We start from the raw sequence: 13,768 nt of genomic DNA, 5'->3' as shown, positions 1-13,768 counted from the left end.
GTTGCTATGATCTTAGATACCTTTGGTATGAACCTGGGAGCAGCCTACACAAACTTAGCAATAAACAATGGAGAAAAATTTATCCTGGATCCTATCAGCATCCTGCAAAATTTCGTACAGAAATCCGTCCCTGTAAGCTGATTGATTTTTATCCCTCTCTTTAATATATCTCAGTTTCATGCTCACACTGCCTCCTTTCTTCCTCTCTCATTATTCCTACTTTCTTACCTCTTTTGCAAATCCTCACCAGTATAATTTCTTCTAAAATTATTTCAAGAAAAAAACAGGCAGAAAAGTATGGAGAATCAACACTTTGATTCTAATTTGCAGGAAATTCTCACAACCTGCTGCATCTCTCTGTAATTTAAGTATTAAGGTCTTTGAGGTTGAAAGTTCGTCCTCCACTGAGAAATATTTTTCAGTCTACACAATTCTTAAGTTACTCGCTTATTATGACTCAGTTTCAAGCAGCTGCTACACAACACAAGAGACTAAGTTTCTACATTATTTAGGATATTTTTGCTCTTCTTTACTTATACAATTTCATTGTTTTTTCTGTCTAATAAACATTCCTGGAAACTATATGTGAAGATCAGTTAGGGATGCTTGTATAAATATCTGCAGGATCCTTATGGCTCTGAACTGTAATATTGCTAACCCGTCTCCAGTTCAACAAGATGAGACCCTGTACCCACTGCAATCTGCAACTGGTCTTAACAAAGATGGCTACAATTAAATAGAAGCCTCTCAGCTGTACTTTGGGAACTCTTATTCCATACAATCACTTCTCAAACAAAAAGTTAATAAATGTAGTCTTCAAAATAATAGAATACAGTATTTAGAGAAAAGAAAAGGTAAAAATCAGAGCAGTTACTTTAACTTCTTTGCTAGTGTGTGTTTCTTCAGTTTTCATTGCTCCTGACAGGCAGGCTGAGGTTGTTGGTGAGGAATCCAACAATTTTTTCCCGTAGTTAACAATAATTACTGCTAGTTCATATTCTTTCCATGAACGTAGTACCTATTAAAGAATCATCTGTTATATATTTTTGCTTTGCATAACATGCAATGTTTCATTATTGTCTATTTATAATTGTCAAAATGCATGAATATTATAAATAGAAATTAATTACTCAATACTTAAGTTTCCTTTCATAAAAAAAAAAAGAGGACTAAAGAAAGACCTGTAAAATAATTGGAATTGCAGATATGTTATCGATGTGTTCTGCTTTTAACCTATCCCTCAGAGAACAGAAAGATTTAATCAGAAGTATCTATTGCTGTGATTGACATTCTCCCCATTCTCGGGCAGTACTGCTATTAAAGAATATAAAGGGTAATTAAATGATCCTCATTTACCTCTCTGGTATCAAGTGTACATTTGAAAATCCCAACTGTATTAGTGAAAGTAATGGTGAAATTTATTTTTAAATTATGAAATTTATAAATGAATGGTGTAGGGAATGTTTTTAGATGGCTTATCTTCTTTAGATAAAGCTCTGAAGGCCAAAGTGCTTCTACTATGTGCAAGGTAACTTCACATCAAGATGCTTGTCTTTGGGGTACAAAATAAGTGTATAGATTACTTTAGGATAAATACAGTACATGGCCTGACTGTAACTCAACAGAAGACCGAGGATTAATGAGAAGCATTTGCAATTCACTCATTCTGTTTGCTACTCTGTTGAAATGCTATCTCTAAGAAAAAAAAATCAGCAGTACAAGCAGACAGTCATTTAGCTGAAGAATCCAACAATAAACACTATATCAAGGTTTCAAGGTTCCTTTCAATAGGCTTTATTGGCCTTGACAGCCTCCACCTGGGCCCTTTCCCCCTGGGGCCAGGAGCTCCCTTTCAGCTCAGGTCCAAGCCTACAGTCCCTGCCAGCTCCTATATGGCAGGAACACTGGTCTCCAGTGTGCTCCGAGCCATGCCTGGGTCTGGCAATGGATCCACCAGTCTGGACGCCCAAGCCATGGACCGATTCCTCAGCTTGACTTCAGACTGCTCCCATCTCGATGGACCAGCCTGCTGGGCTGTGTCTGACCCCAGCTACCCTCCCTCACCAGACCTGATCCTGAACTGTGGATTGACTTCCCAGCTTCAGCTCAGATCTCCCTCATGACCACAAACTCATCGATGACCTACACTCCTGGTTGAACCTGACTGCCAGGTGCTGCTCTGCCAGCCATGGCATTGCCCTCGGCTCCTGGCTGCCCAGCCCTCACCATGCCCTGACGCTGCCCTCACAGCCGTGAAATAATTGATTAATATGAAGAAAATGACAATACTAAGGCTTAAAATACTCATCTTTATAGAAAGAATGAAAACTGGGACTTCTTGCAGTGCACTTTTAAGGATATTTGACACTGATCTGATCTTGTGAGGTGAGCACAGAGATCCAGCTCCTATAAAGACTGGGGTGAGGGATCACCAACACAGGGGAATCCAGCATCAGCCACAGCTCAGCTTCAGTATGAGCTCTGTACTCACAGCTAGAGCAAAGCTGACTTTTTCAGCATCATACATTTATCATGGTGAGTACTTTAGCATGTCTCTATATTAGAGGAAAAAAACCCTACCAGTACCACCTTTCTTCTTATCTCACTAAATAGAGTATCTGAATCATAAGTGTGATCTACAGATACGTATTATGGCTGAGAGTCAAGATGTTTATGTTCCTGCTAGCATGTGGAACTAAACAGTATAAAGTCTCTTGTATCTAATTAATTACCAAATAAGTCAGATATGCTAATCTGATTAAAACTACAAATATGGCCTACTTGCAGTAAATAAGCTTTTAGATTTATATATTACATATAAATCTGATTGAAAATAGTACTACTTTACATGTAAAAATACACAGAATGATATAAAATACAGATTTCATGTCATGGACTAATAGTTACAGTCTATTTTCTGAACAAATGAAAATTCTCAGTGCTATTAAAAAGTCAAAATATAAAATGCAGTGACACAAAGATACTAATGAATATTTCTACACCTTTACTATTCAAGAGTGCCAGTTCTCTAAGATACCACTCTGAAGGCCAGCTTACTAAATTTTTTATCTCTAAATGACAAGAGCTTTATCTTAAACTAAGCTGCAAGCACAATAATACACACCATACCTTTGCTGTATAAAATGAAGTGCAGGCTATCATATGCTGAATACTCTCATAACATCCTGCCTGTCTCCTCTGCAAAATAGCACTTGGAATTTCTTGAAGGACAGCCAAGCACTTAATGAGGATCTATAAATACAAGAGTTAAAATAAAGTTTGGAGTCTGCAACACACTCACAAGCTTGTACCTCTGTACAGCCTATTGTATTTGATGGTGAACTTTAGAAATACTTTGAAATCTAACGGATAGGATGAAATGCTAAATCTACAAAAGCCAATAATAAAATTTCCATTGAATTTAACGGTGTCAAGATTTCAACCACAGCCCTTTGGAACAAATGACATGTTCACATAAAATCACAGATATTAAATTACAGATACATGATGGATATTTTTTCTGATTTAATTCACATGAAATCAAAGAATGCTTAATTCAGTCCGATCACATACGCCTAACAGAGCACTGCTTAAAAATGTATCAAGCTGGTCAGAATTTTAAATGAAAGAAAAACGTTTCCAATACGCTTTAAAAATAAAAGACTTCTTTCCCCCATTTTTGTCTAGCAGACATGAAAAGAACATGCGACTAAATTAGTTTTCCCGTTCATTAGGAAATGTGAAACAGGAGGCATTTCCAGTGGCTAGCTGTGCCTTTATGTAAATAGATAATGGTTTTTCTTTTCTAAACACTCCTAAAAACTTCTCAGGGCCCTGAGTGCCCCAGTAGTCATTCCCTGAGCAGCCTCACTTGGGGCCTCCTCTCACACTTCTGCCTAGGGGCACAGGAGTCCCAGTTAAGCTCAGACACAAGCCTTCAGTCCCTGCTTGAGCTGTGGTATCGGTGTGCTGGTCTTTAGTTCCGTCTCCTGGATGGACCTTGGACCTGTGTTGTAGCCTTGTCTCCAGTCTCTGGCTCCAACTCCTGCAGCTCCTGACTTTTTCTCCTGGACGGACCCTGGCCAGCCCAATAACTTCAACTTCTCTGGACTCTCAGTGGATCCCCTTGCCACACTTGCTCTGTCTGCCATGTTCAGATGCTGCTAGTCTGTGCCTTGCCTGCACTGCAGTCGCCTCATGCTCTTACTGTTGCTCCCTCACAAAACTACCTATTACGGGGAAAAAAGTTGCATGTTTCCACTGTATCCTTAGTGAATCTAAAAAACCACGTCTGCTGCTTCTGAAATGGCAGGAAAGGATTCAGGTACTCTGTTTTCAAAGCAAGGTGCTTGCTTCTGGAAAGGAGCACATGCCTGAAAACTAAAGACTGCGTTATCAAAACACTGAATAGCCTTCTTTTTTTTTAAGAAGAAAACTGTATATGAAGCAAACATTCAAAAAAAAGCCATAGGCAAATGCTGCTTTTCTTTCCTCAAAATTGCCGTATGCAAATAGCATTCAAGTAGAAGTTACATTGTAGATTCTACCATAGTTTAAAAATACCAACAAATCATCCTGAAGAAACAATCAATATCCTGCAGTTACTTCAGCATATCTGACAGCAGAATCTGTTGAACTTATGCTGAACATACATGCATTGGGAACACATTAAACTCTAAAAGGCTTTTCTTTCAGCAGCTACTAAGAACTCAAAGCCTAGATATTTAGCTCTCCCACTGTACACTCCATTATAAGTTTAATCTGAATCACTATAACTTCAGGACTTGGATGCCAGCTGCTTTGTCTTAAAATGCTCTCACCTGAACTACTGGCACTGAAGAAATCTTGTGATAAATAATTGGAGCAAGGAGACCATAACATTGTACAACAGACTGCAGGGTGTAACTTGCATCATTCAACCAATTGCTAAGTTCAATTGCCACAGTCATTCTTTCACATTCTGCTAATCTAGCAACCTATAAAGGAAAAGTACATTTTGATTCAAATATGAATTCTGTTGTTTTAAATCTTTTGAAAGAAGACAGATGTTATTGCAGTTTAAAAAGCAGTGTAAGCAGCAAGTAAGATAAAAGTTTAAAAATGAATTTACACTGATGCCTGTTAGAAGTATATCAACAAATGCAACATTATTCATGATTCTAAAGGAAACAATTGTCCTTTACAAAATTGTGCCCTCTGAATTCACCCATATAATTTACAAAGACTGGTTAACAACCTCAACCTGTGTGGAACAGAAATTTCACATGCTAACCTCTCAGAGCAGGTAAGGGGAGGATAACAACTCCTTTCTTTCCCTTCCACTTACTTGCTGCAGTCCCTACGTGTGTGAGCAGCTCCAGTAAAGTCACTGAGTAATTGCTCACACTTTTACAAGACAAATACTTCAGCGAAGAAAGAGTGGAACAGGAATGCAATAATGCAAGAGGCAAAGCTTTGCCATCCAAATAAATCGAAAGGTTTTTTGGTATCATTAGCATGCCATTACACTATAAGAAAGTCTGAAATAAGATAAAAGATGCTTAGGATATTAAACCTATGAAATTAAAGAAGTTCAATATTCATGAAAATATATGTGTTAAATAGCAGAAATGTTTGAAATTAAAAATCCAAGATACATCTAAGTAGGAAAAAAATAACAATGACTATACCTGTTTCTTAAATTATAGTCTACCACCATGAAGTCAAGGAAAATCCTTCCTCAGATGCAATCAGTGGGCTTTGGATTAGGCAATAACTGATCCAGAACCCATCTTCCCACCAGGATAAAAAATAAACAACAGCTACTAAAATACTTCAGACAGGAAGACCAGATAACTCACAGAAAATGAAGTAGTCTATAAATAGGATTAGTACATTGCAACATTTATCTTGCAATGATGAAATAAAGCAGATCAAAAAGTAAAATGAAATCCAGTATATTATTTTAACCCATACATACTTGTTCCTTATAAAGTATCTCATTGGAACAGATGGAATCACAGAAGAGTGCTCCTTCTGTGACATTAATGTCACAGATAGCAAATATATTCCTCAGGAAGAGGTGCAAGGTAATAGGAGAAGTCTGAGATACAGCTTCAAAACATAACCTAAAAAATAAAAAAGCAAAAGAACAGTAAAAGCATGTTAATGATGATTCAGATATCACATGCCTGAAACTGTATTATATTAAAATGCAGTCTTTAATTTTAAAATTATGGACAAAAAGGATTAATGTAGTTACTTCTGGAAATAAGATTTATACATAAAACTGAAAAAATGCTTAAAATTTCTAACATAAAAAATAAATAAAAGGGATAACACTTCTTTTCAAATTGTTGTTCACCTTCTACTATCCTAAGACAGCTGTTCCTTAGTTGTTTCATCTAATCCAGTGAAACTTACTTTGAAGTTTCTTTGAAAACTTGGGATGCTACAGCTTATTTATTTTAACTGTCTCCTTTTACACATTATTTTTTTGTAGTCTGACAATGACGCATGCAGTTGTGAAGTGCATTACTAAGTATTAGTAACAGACTCCTTTTCATCACTGCTGTCTTGTATTACAAGTCTCAAAAGAATCTTTTCTTCTGCCTGCTTTTTTGTTTTTCTTTTTTCTTCCCTGGCAGTAGGGGGCCTTTTGTCCTTGCTATATTTTTTTTAATATTTTTGATACAGGAAAAATCCTATCATTTCGAAGTATAAGAAATAAATTCCTCCTTCTCCTCGACTGTATTTCCTAAAAGAGACTGAAACTCAAGAAGGCAGATCAAATAGACACATTCACATACTTGACATTGCCAAGATATCAACAGGGCTTCCAGCTGGAAACAAGAGGTTTCCTTTCCTTCCAGCTCCCTCTACTGTCTCTTCAAGTCCTATGTACTTTCAAGCTATTCCATCTAATTTCTTAGCTACCAATCAGTAAAGCTGAAACTGCCTTATTTCAGGTCTGATACTGCAGCTTTGAGAATCTTCCATATTAATTGTTTAAAAATATATATATTAGGTTTGGAAATAACTGTCAGAAAAGCAACATCGCTGAAACTGCCTTATTTCAGGTCTGATACTGCAGCTTTGAGAATCTTCCATATTAATTGTTTAAAAATATATATATTAGGTTTGGAAATAACTGTCAGAAAAGCAACATCTCTGAAACTGCTTTGCACATCTATTTAAAATTTTCTGTCTTCATTCGATTTATCTGAATGTAGCTTCATTGAAATGTTATCTCTAGAGCTGTACATATTCAAAAAAAAAAAAGAGAGAACTGATTAGGAAAAAAGATAAATGAAAAACAAGTGGAAAAAAAGGCACAATGACCAGACTTACATTCCTGCTTTGTTGCCTGGGCCAGGGATAGATTTAAAACATCCACATAGTCATGAAATAGGATGTCTAGTGATTATCTGCCTGCATCAATGCAGTCCACAGGCTGCTGTAAATCCCAAATGCTCTTACCGAGGCCAAGACCCTCGGTGAATTTGTATGCCTAATATCAGACCTATGGTGGCATTTGAAGGACAGACAGGATACACGCCAGTGGTCTGGCTGAGCCCCAAATAAAAAGTACGCTTAGACACATTACTTTCTCCTGTAACAGGATTCAAAGCACACACAAGCCTACACTATCTGCTTGCATCCATCAGCATTACCATGAGAAAACCATGGGCCCTGATGCAAGTATGTCAAAACAATATAGAGAAAACACTAGCTACGTTATATGTCTCAGAATAGCTGATTACTGGTTCTTCTGTCTGTAAAGTGGAAATGTAAGTATTGTCACAGAATCATAGAATCATAAAATGTCCTGAGTTGGAAGGGATCCATAAGGATCATTGAGTCCAACTCCTGGCTCCACACAGGACCAGCCGAATCAGAGCATATCACTGAGAGCGTTATCCAGATGCTTCTTGAACTCAGTCAAGCTCAGTGCTGTGACCACTTCCCTGGGGAGCCTGTTCCAGTGCCCGACCACCCTCTCAGTGAAGAACCTTTTCCTGATATCCAACCTAAACCTCCCCTGTCACAGCTTCATGCCGTCCCCTCGGGTTCTATCACTGGTCACCAGAGGGAGGAGATCAGCGCCTGCCCCTTCACTCCCCCTCGTGAGGAAGCTGTAGGCCACCATGAGGTCTCCCCTCAGTCTCCTCTTCTCTAGGCTGAACAAACCAAGGGACTTCAGCCTCTCCTCATACGTCTTCCCCTCTAGACCCTTCACCATCTTTGTTGCCCTCCTTTGGACACTCTCCAATAGTTTTATGTCCTTTTTGTACTGTGGCGCCCAAAACTGCATGCAGTACTCGAGGTGAGGCCACACCAGCACAGTGTAGAGTGGGACAATCACTTCCCTAGACCAGCTAGTGATGCCGTGCTTGATGCACCCCAGGATACGGTTGGCCTTCCTGGCAGCCTGGGCACACTGTTGACTCATGTTCAACTTGCTGTCGACCAAGACCCCCAAGTCCCTTTCAGCATGGCTGGTCTCCAGCGTCTCGTCACCCAGTCTGTATGTATAGCCAGGGTTGCCCCTTCCCAGGTGCAGAATCCTGCACTTGCCCTTGTTAAACCTCATGCGGTTGGTGATTGCCCAGTTCTCCAATCTGTCCAGATCCCTCTGCAAGGCCTCTCCACCCTTGACAGAATCAACAGCTCCTCCCAATTTGGTGTCATCTGCAAACTTGCTCACAACACCTTCTAGTCCTACATCCAAGTCATTTCTGAAAACATTAAAAAGAACTGGCCTAAAATGGAGCCCTGGAGAACCCCACTAGTGACTGGCCGCCAGCCTGATGTAACCCTGTTTACCATAACTCTTTGGGCCCAACCCATCAGCCAGTTGCTCACCCACCGCACTATGTTTTTGTCAAACTGTATGCTGGACATTTTGTCCAGAAGGATACTGTGAGAGACAGTATCGAAAGCTTTACTGAAATCTAAAAAAATAACATCAACTGGCTTGCCTTAGTCAACTAGATGGGTGACCTTGTCGTAAAAGAAATTAAGTTTGTTAGACAGGCCCCTCCTCTCACGAACCTGTGTTGGCTGTGACCAATGACTGTGTTGTCCTTCAGGTGTTTTTCGATAACTCCCAGCATAATTTTCTCCGTAATTTTACCAGGCACTGAAGTGAGACTGACAGGTCTATAGTTACCAGGGTCTTCTTTCTTGCCCTTCTTGAAGACTGGAACGTTTGCCAGCTTCCAGTCAACTGGGACCTCTCCAGATTCCCAAGACCGTTGAAAAATAATTGAGAGAGGTTTTGCAATTACATCAGCCGGCTCTCTGAGCACCCTGGGATGAATCCCATCTGGCCCCATGGACTTGTATGCATCCAGGTGGAGCAGCACGTCCCACACAATTTCAGAGTCAGCTGGGAGTTTATCGTTACCACAGTCACGGTCCTCCAAAATTTTAGGAAATCCCTCTACTATCTATTTCTTGAAACAAAGATCTTTATTTTCTTTATTTCTTCTTTAATTCTTGAAGCATTTGAGAACTATTAACACACATGCAATAAGGTTGCTTCTTGTCATTATGATTTCAAAACTAAGCTGGTCTGTCAAAACTGAGAGGCTGCAAAACTTTTTCATACCTCCTCCACAAGTTGGCCAAAACTTTGCTAATGAAAGAATTAGTCCAAAAAGAATTCCAAACAAGCAGAGATGATGATTTGTGTTCAGTTACATTGGATGTTAACTCTTTATCAAATTACAAGCAGTTGACTAACATATAAAGCTATTATTATTTAATGTAGTATTTCATGTCTATTATTTCATACAAGTGTGGGTTTTTTTTATCTGGGAATTAATTAAGTTTTGATTTATTTTTGAATTTGGATCTATTGAATTCCAGTGACTGTAACCACAAAATTTCTAGCTGGGCTTTGTCATCATGAAGAACCTATACTATTATGGTTGAACATTTGAAATGTATTTATAAATTAATTAATTTTAAATATCTATTCTGAAGCACTCTAGTATATTCAAGATTATTGGCATATTTATATACTGACCCCAAAATGAAATTATCAAGCATTTACCCATTTTGGGTGGTGTAGATCAAACATTTTGTCAAACATTGACAAAATTTTCACAATTTATGAACTCTACTGGTCCCTTAATGAGAAAGTCAAGAACCCAGTGCATATTACATATTTGCATATGAAAATGCATCACACAGAATTAATAGCCACTTTATAAATATTTCCCATTTATCCTAAGAAAACAATTATTATAAAGAATTAGGTGTGTAAACGCTAGCAGTTCCATAAATAACAAAAATCCTCTGCTAATTATAAAACACTATATTTTTATAACACATTTAACACCTTTTTTTTTTAGAATGCTTTTCATATCTCAAGTCTGAACAAAATTTCACAACCTGGTACTCTTTAAAATATAATGTGCACATCTATAATTAACTATTATTTTAATTTTGTTTTTGCCAGTTACCTGTTCTCAGATATAGTCAAATTACTACGTGCAGAAATAACAGCTGCATTGGCAGGCAGTGGAGAAGAATTTGAAACAAAATAATCCCACACTGGTGAAAATGCTTTTCTGGCTAATGTATAGTTGCCAGTCTGATAGGCTACCTACAAAAAACAACAACAAAAAAATTTAGCAAGTTTCCATGTTCATCAAATAACCAAGCCAAATATGGTTATAGTATAAAGAAAGGTTTTTAAATTCCCTCACAACTTGTAAATTTACAATTTCTGTAAGAAGATTCTGACATATTTGAACAAAAAACATGTAATAGCAATCTGATTCCACTAATATTAGTTTGCCTTCAGAATTAGCATCAGAGAAGGCAAAAGAGTTTCTTGACTGTTAACCAAGGATCTAACAGCCCTTTGTGGAATACGTTACAGGTATTGTGATGCAGTTTTGGAAGGCATGTTATTTCATCTAAATTCATTTTACTTTTGCTAATACTGCAGAATACCCTGCTGCTCTGGATAATGGGATATAAACGGAGCCACACAAGTAGGCATAAAATCATGTGGATACCTCTTACTCTGGAAGATTTTAGGAAATCTTCTAACTGTTCCCCATGATCTGATCTATAAGGCTAGACAATTTCACTTTTCTCCATGCCATGATCTGTTTTAAATTTTCTTTATTAAGAATAAAGAAAATTATGATAAAGGTCTGACAGAGTCTTTGTGGTCTTCCACAAGACATTACAAAAATAATTTCAATATGAAAATTGCTGAATTTGATACCTGGTAAGTTCAATCACATTTTTCATCCCATACTGTAATCACTAATAAGATGATTTCTAGCACTTAGTCTCAATCACACAAATGAAAAAATAAAATACAAAAAAGAAGAAAGAAGTTAAATGCAGACTGAGAAACAGGAACAAGGGTAAGAAGCTGAGACATCTTTCCCCTTAAACTAGAATTTCCAATAATTTTGAATTAAGAATTGAGTTACTCAAATATAACATTTGTTATGTTAAAAATGTTATTTGTGCTTATCAAGCTTTTGGCAAGAAAATTTTCAGGTTTTACCAGAAGAAGTTTTAGAGCTACTATTGAAAATGAGTAATTACAACCAAATTAAAGTATATGTTTATTATGAAAGACTGTAACCCTACCTGAGTTAGATAGGCTCGAACAGTAATAGCAGAAAGAGGTGAATAAGCAAGGATTGGCTTAGTCGTTTCCCCAATGGCATCACCAATAAGTTTTCCATCAGAAGAATATGCTGCGACTGCAAATATGTATTTCTCATTGGGATCTAACCCTTGTATTTCCAAGAGGCTTTTCCCATCAGCTGGTATCTGTCAATAAAAGTATTTTCTAGTTACACCCACAGTACATATAAAAAATAAATCTCAAATTCTAAACTTTTATTGTTAAATAAATTATTTAATGGTCTTGGATACAATCAAAGCATGTCATTAACAGACATGTCGTGTTTCCACGTAATATTAGGTTCTTGAAGACAATGAGAAAACAATGAAATGACAGGGGAAAAAAGTATCAGTTTTGTCTGGAATGCAGTTGAGTATACTCTGAGCACATAACCTGAGAGAACAGTTTAGTACCAGGACTTGGCATTTCTCAAAGACATTTTTGTCCATGTGCACATTCCCACCGTGAGTGTGCAAGCTTGCAGTCCTTGAGCTGGAAACACTCTAGCCCTTAGCTGTGCTTCCAGAGAAAAGAGCATATGGTTCTCCTCCATACATGCCACATGCATGTGTCAGATATGGGCAGAGGATGTCTCAGGTCCACTTACCACCATTAACAGGAGGTTGGAGTTTGTGAAACAAACAACGTATTTTCAAGATCTTTCTTTTTTCATTTTTCTTTCAAGTAATTGTCCACCTGCATTTTAACATCATGGTTCATTCCTAACAGGCTTTTCCACCTTCTCTCACCCCCTCCCCCCCCAACCAGCACAACTTACACAAAGAAAAGTTTTAGGGTCTTGAAACAGCAGACAACTGACTCAGTAACTGAAGCACAACATGAGAAATGAGATCGTAATGTAGCATCAACACAGCGCTCTTATTCATATACTGTCTGGCCTTCATAAGGAGACCTCTGAACAACAGAAATCCCTTCAAATGCTGGAGCTGAATCCTGAACCAGCAGACCAGAAATTAGTGTAAAACAGTCTGTAGTATCCCTTTAGAGCAAGTTTTTCTCATGTTGATAAGTTGATAGATCATTCCACCACCAAGAATTGTAAACCTTTTCCATGGAGTAGGCAGACAGTGACTTTGTCTGCAGATCAGCATTTTGCAAAAGCATATCCTAAAGCAACCAGAAGTTCCATTGCTGAGGCATATAGTTAACCTGAGGTCTGTGCATCATATTGAAACTAGCTCATTGGACATCACAGGAAGCTTGATTCTCTGGATTTGATAATGAGAATATCAAGAATAACATCAAAGCCTCTATTGCCAGTAGCTACATGCACCTTCTCTTTTTATACACCTTCCTTTTGGGGGAGAAGATAGGGGAACAGGCACAAAGGGAAAGATTTCCTCTCCATCACCAAACACAAGTCTATCAGTATTAGTACAGAGCTCGCTCACAAAACCAGGAAAGCTTAAAACATTGGGCAAAAGAGGTTGAGATAATTCTTCTGTCACAGTGCAAAACAGAGACCTGCCCTGCAAAGAACAGAACTCTTCATGAAGATTTCTAGATATAAAAATGATCACTCAGGTCTGAGGCTACAGTAAAATTGGCTGAAGAGGATGTTCCGAAGCTTTTTTGCCCCTTTCTTGGATGGATCACAGTCGTCATTCAGGTGGACAATGCAATAGCATGCATAGGTGAGTGAAAAACAGAACTCTTCCCAGCCTACGCAGGAACATCAGAGTGTGATCCAAAGGGAAAAAACTACACTAACAGAAAACAAAAAAATCCAAAACAAACTCAGAAAATAAAAGGTCAAATTGTAATGAAGAAGTAATATAAAAGAGTACAGACATGATCAGTCATAAGTAATCAAAGATGTGTGGGATGATTGGCCATACCACATGTTCACAGCATAAAAAGGAAAGAGCATGAACCTAGAAGTCAATCATGTCTGAACATGAAGGTTATTGAAGCAGTTATGTTATCGTGTTGCCAGAATTAAGTAAGGTAAAGTCTTATTAAGAAGAAATAGTTGATAGAAGTTACACGGTTAAGAAAAAAAATTAAATTTTATATCTGTTTAGAAGTTCTCTTTTTTTGAATCCCTGGAAAGATTAGTGTCTGGGGCACACTCTGTAAATACTTTATATACTTACCTTTCCT

General features: G+C 37.8%; 1 protein-coding gene across 5 annotated transcripts in view; it reads right to left on the bottom strand.

Annotated features, from left to right (window-relative positions):
• Positions 1-13,768, bottom strand: part of CFAP54 (cilia and flagella associated protein 54) — a 118,526-nt gene that overhangs the window by 62,899 nt on the left and 41,859 nt on the right. For all 5 annotated transcript variants that reach the window (XR_012834705.1, XM_075749202.1, XM_075749212.1 and 2 more), the window contains 6 exons: positions 11,605-11,790; positions 10,452-10,594; positions 5,960-6,107; positions 4,821-4,976; positions 3,130-3,252; positions 875-1,018 (listed from right to left, as the gene is read on the bottom strand). Coding sequence is in view for 4 of the 5 variants with exons in the window: in XM_075749202.1 (XP_075605317.1) it covers positions 875-1,018; positions 3,130-3,252; positions 4,821-4,976; positions 5,960-6,107; positions 10,452-10,594; positions 11,605-11,790 (900 nt within the window). In the remaining variant the exon portion in view is untranslated. The remainder of the gene's footprint in view (positions 1-874; positions 1,019-3,129; positions 3,253-4,820; positions 4,977-5,959; positions 6,108-10,451; positions 10,595-11,604; positions 11,791-13,768) is intronic.

This window comes from Balearica regulorum, chromosome 1 (assembly GCF_011004875.1).
Source record: "Balearica regulorum gibbericeps isolate bBalReg1 chromosome 1, bBalReg1.pri, whole genome shotgun sequence".
Classification (NCBI taxonomy): Eukaryota; Metazoa; Chordata; class Aves; order Gruiformes; family Gruidae; genus Balearica; species Balearica regulorum.
The sequence above is the reverse complement of the archived record's forward strand: the minus strand, read 5'-3'. Positions and strand labels throughout refer to the sequence as shown.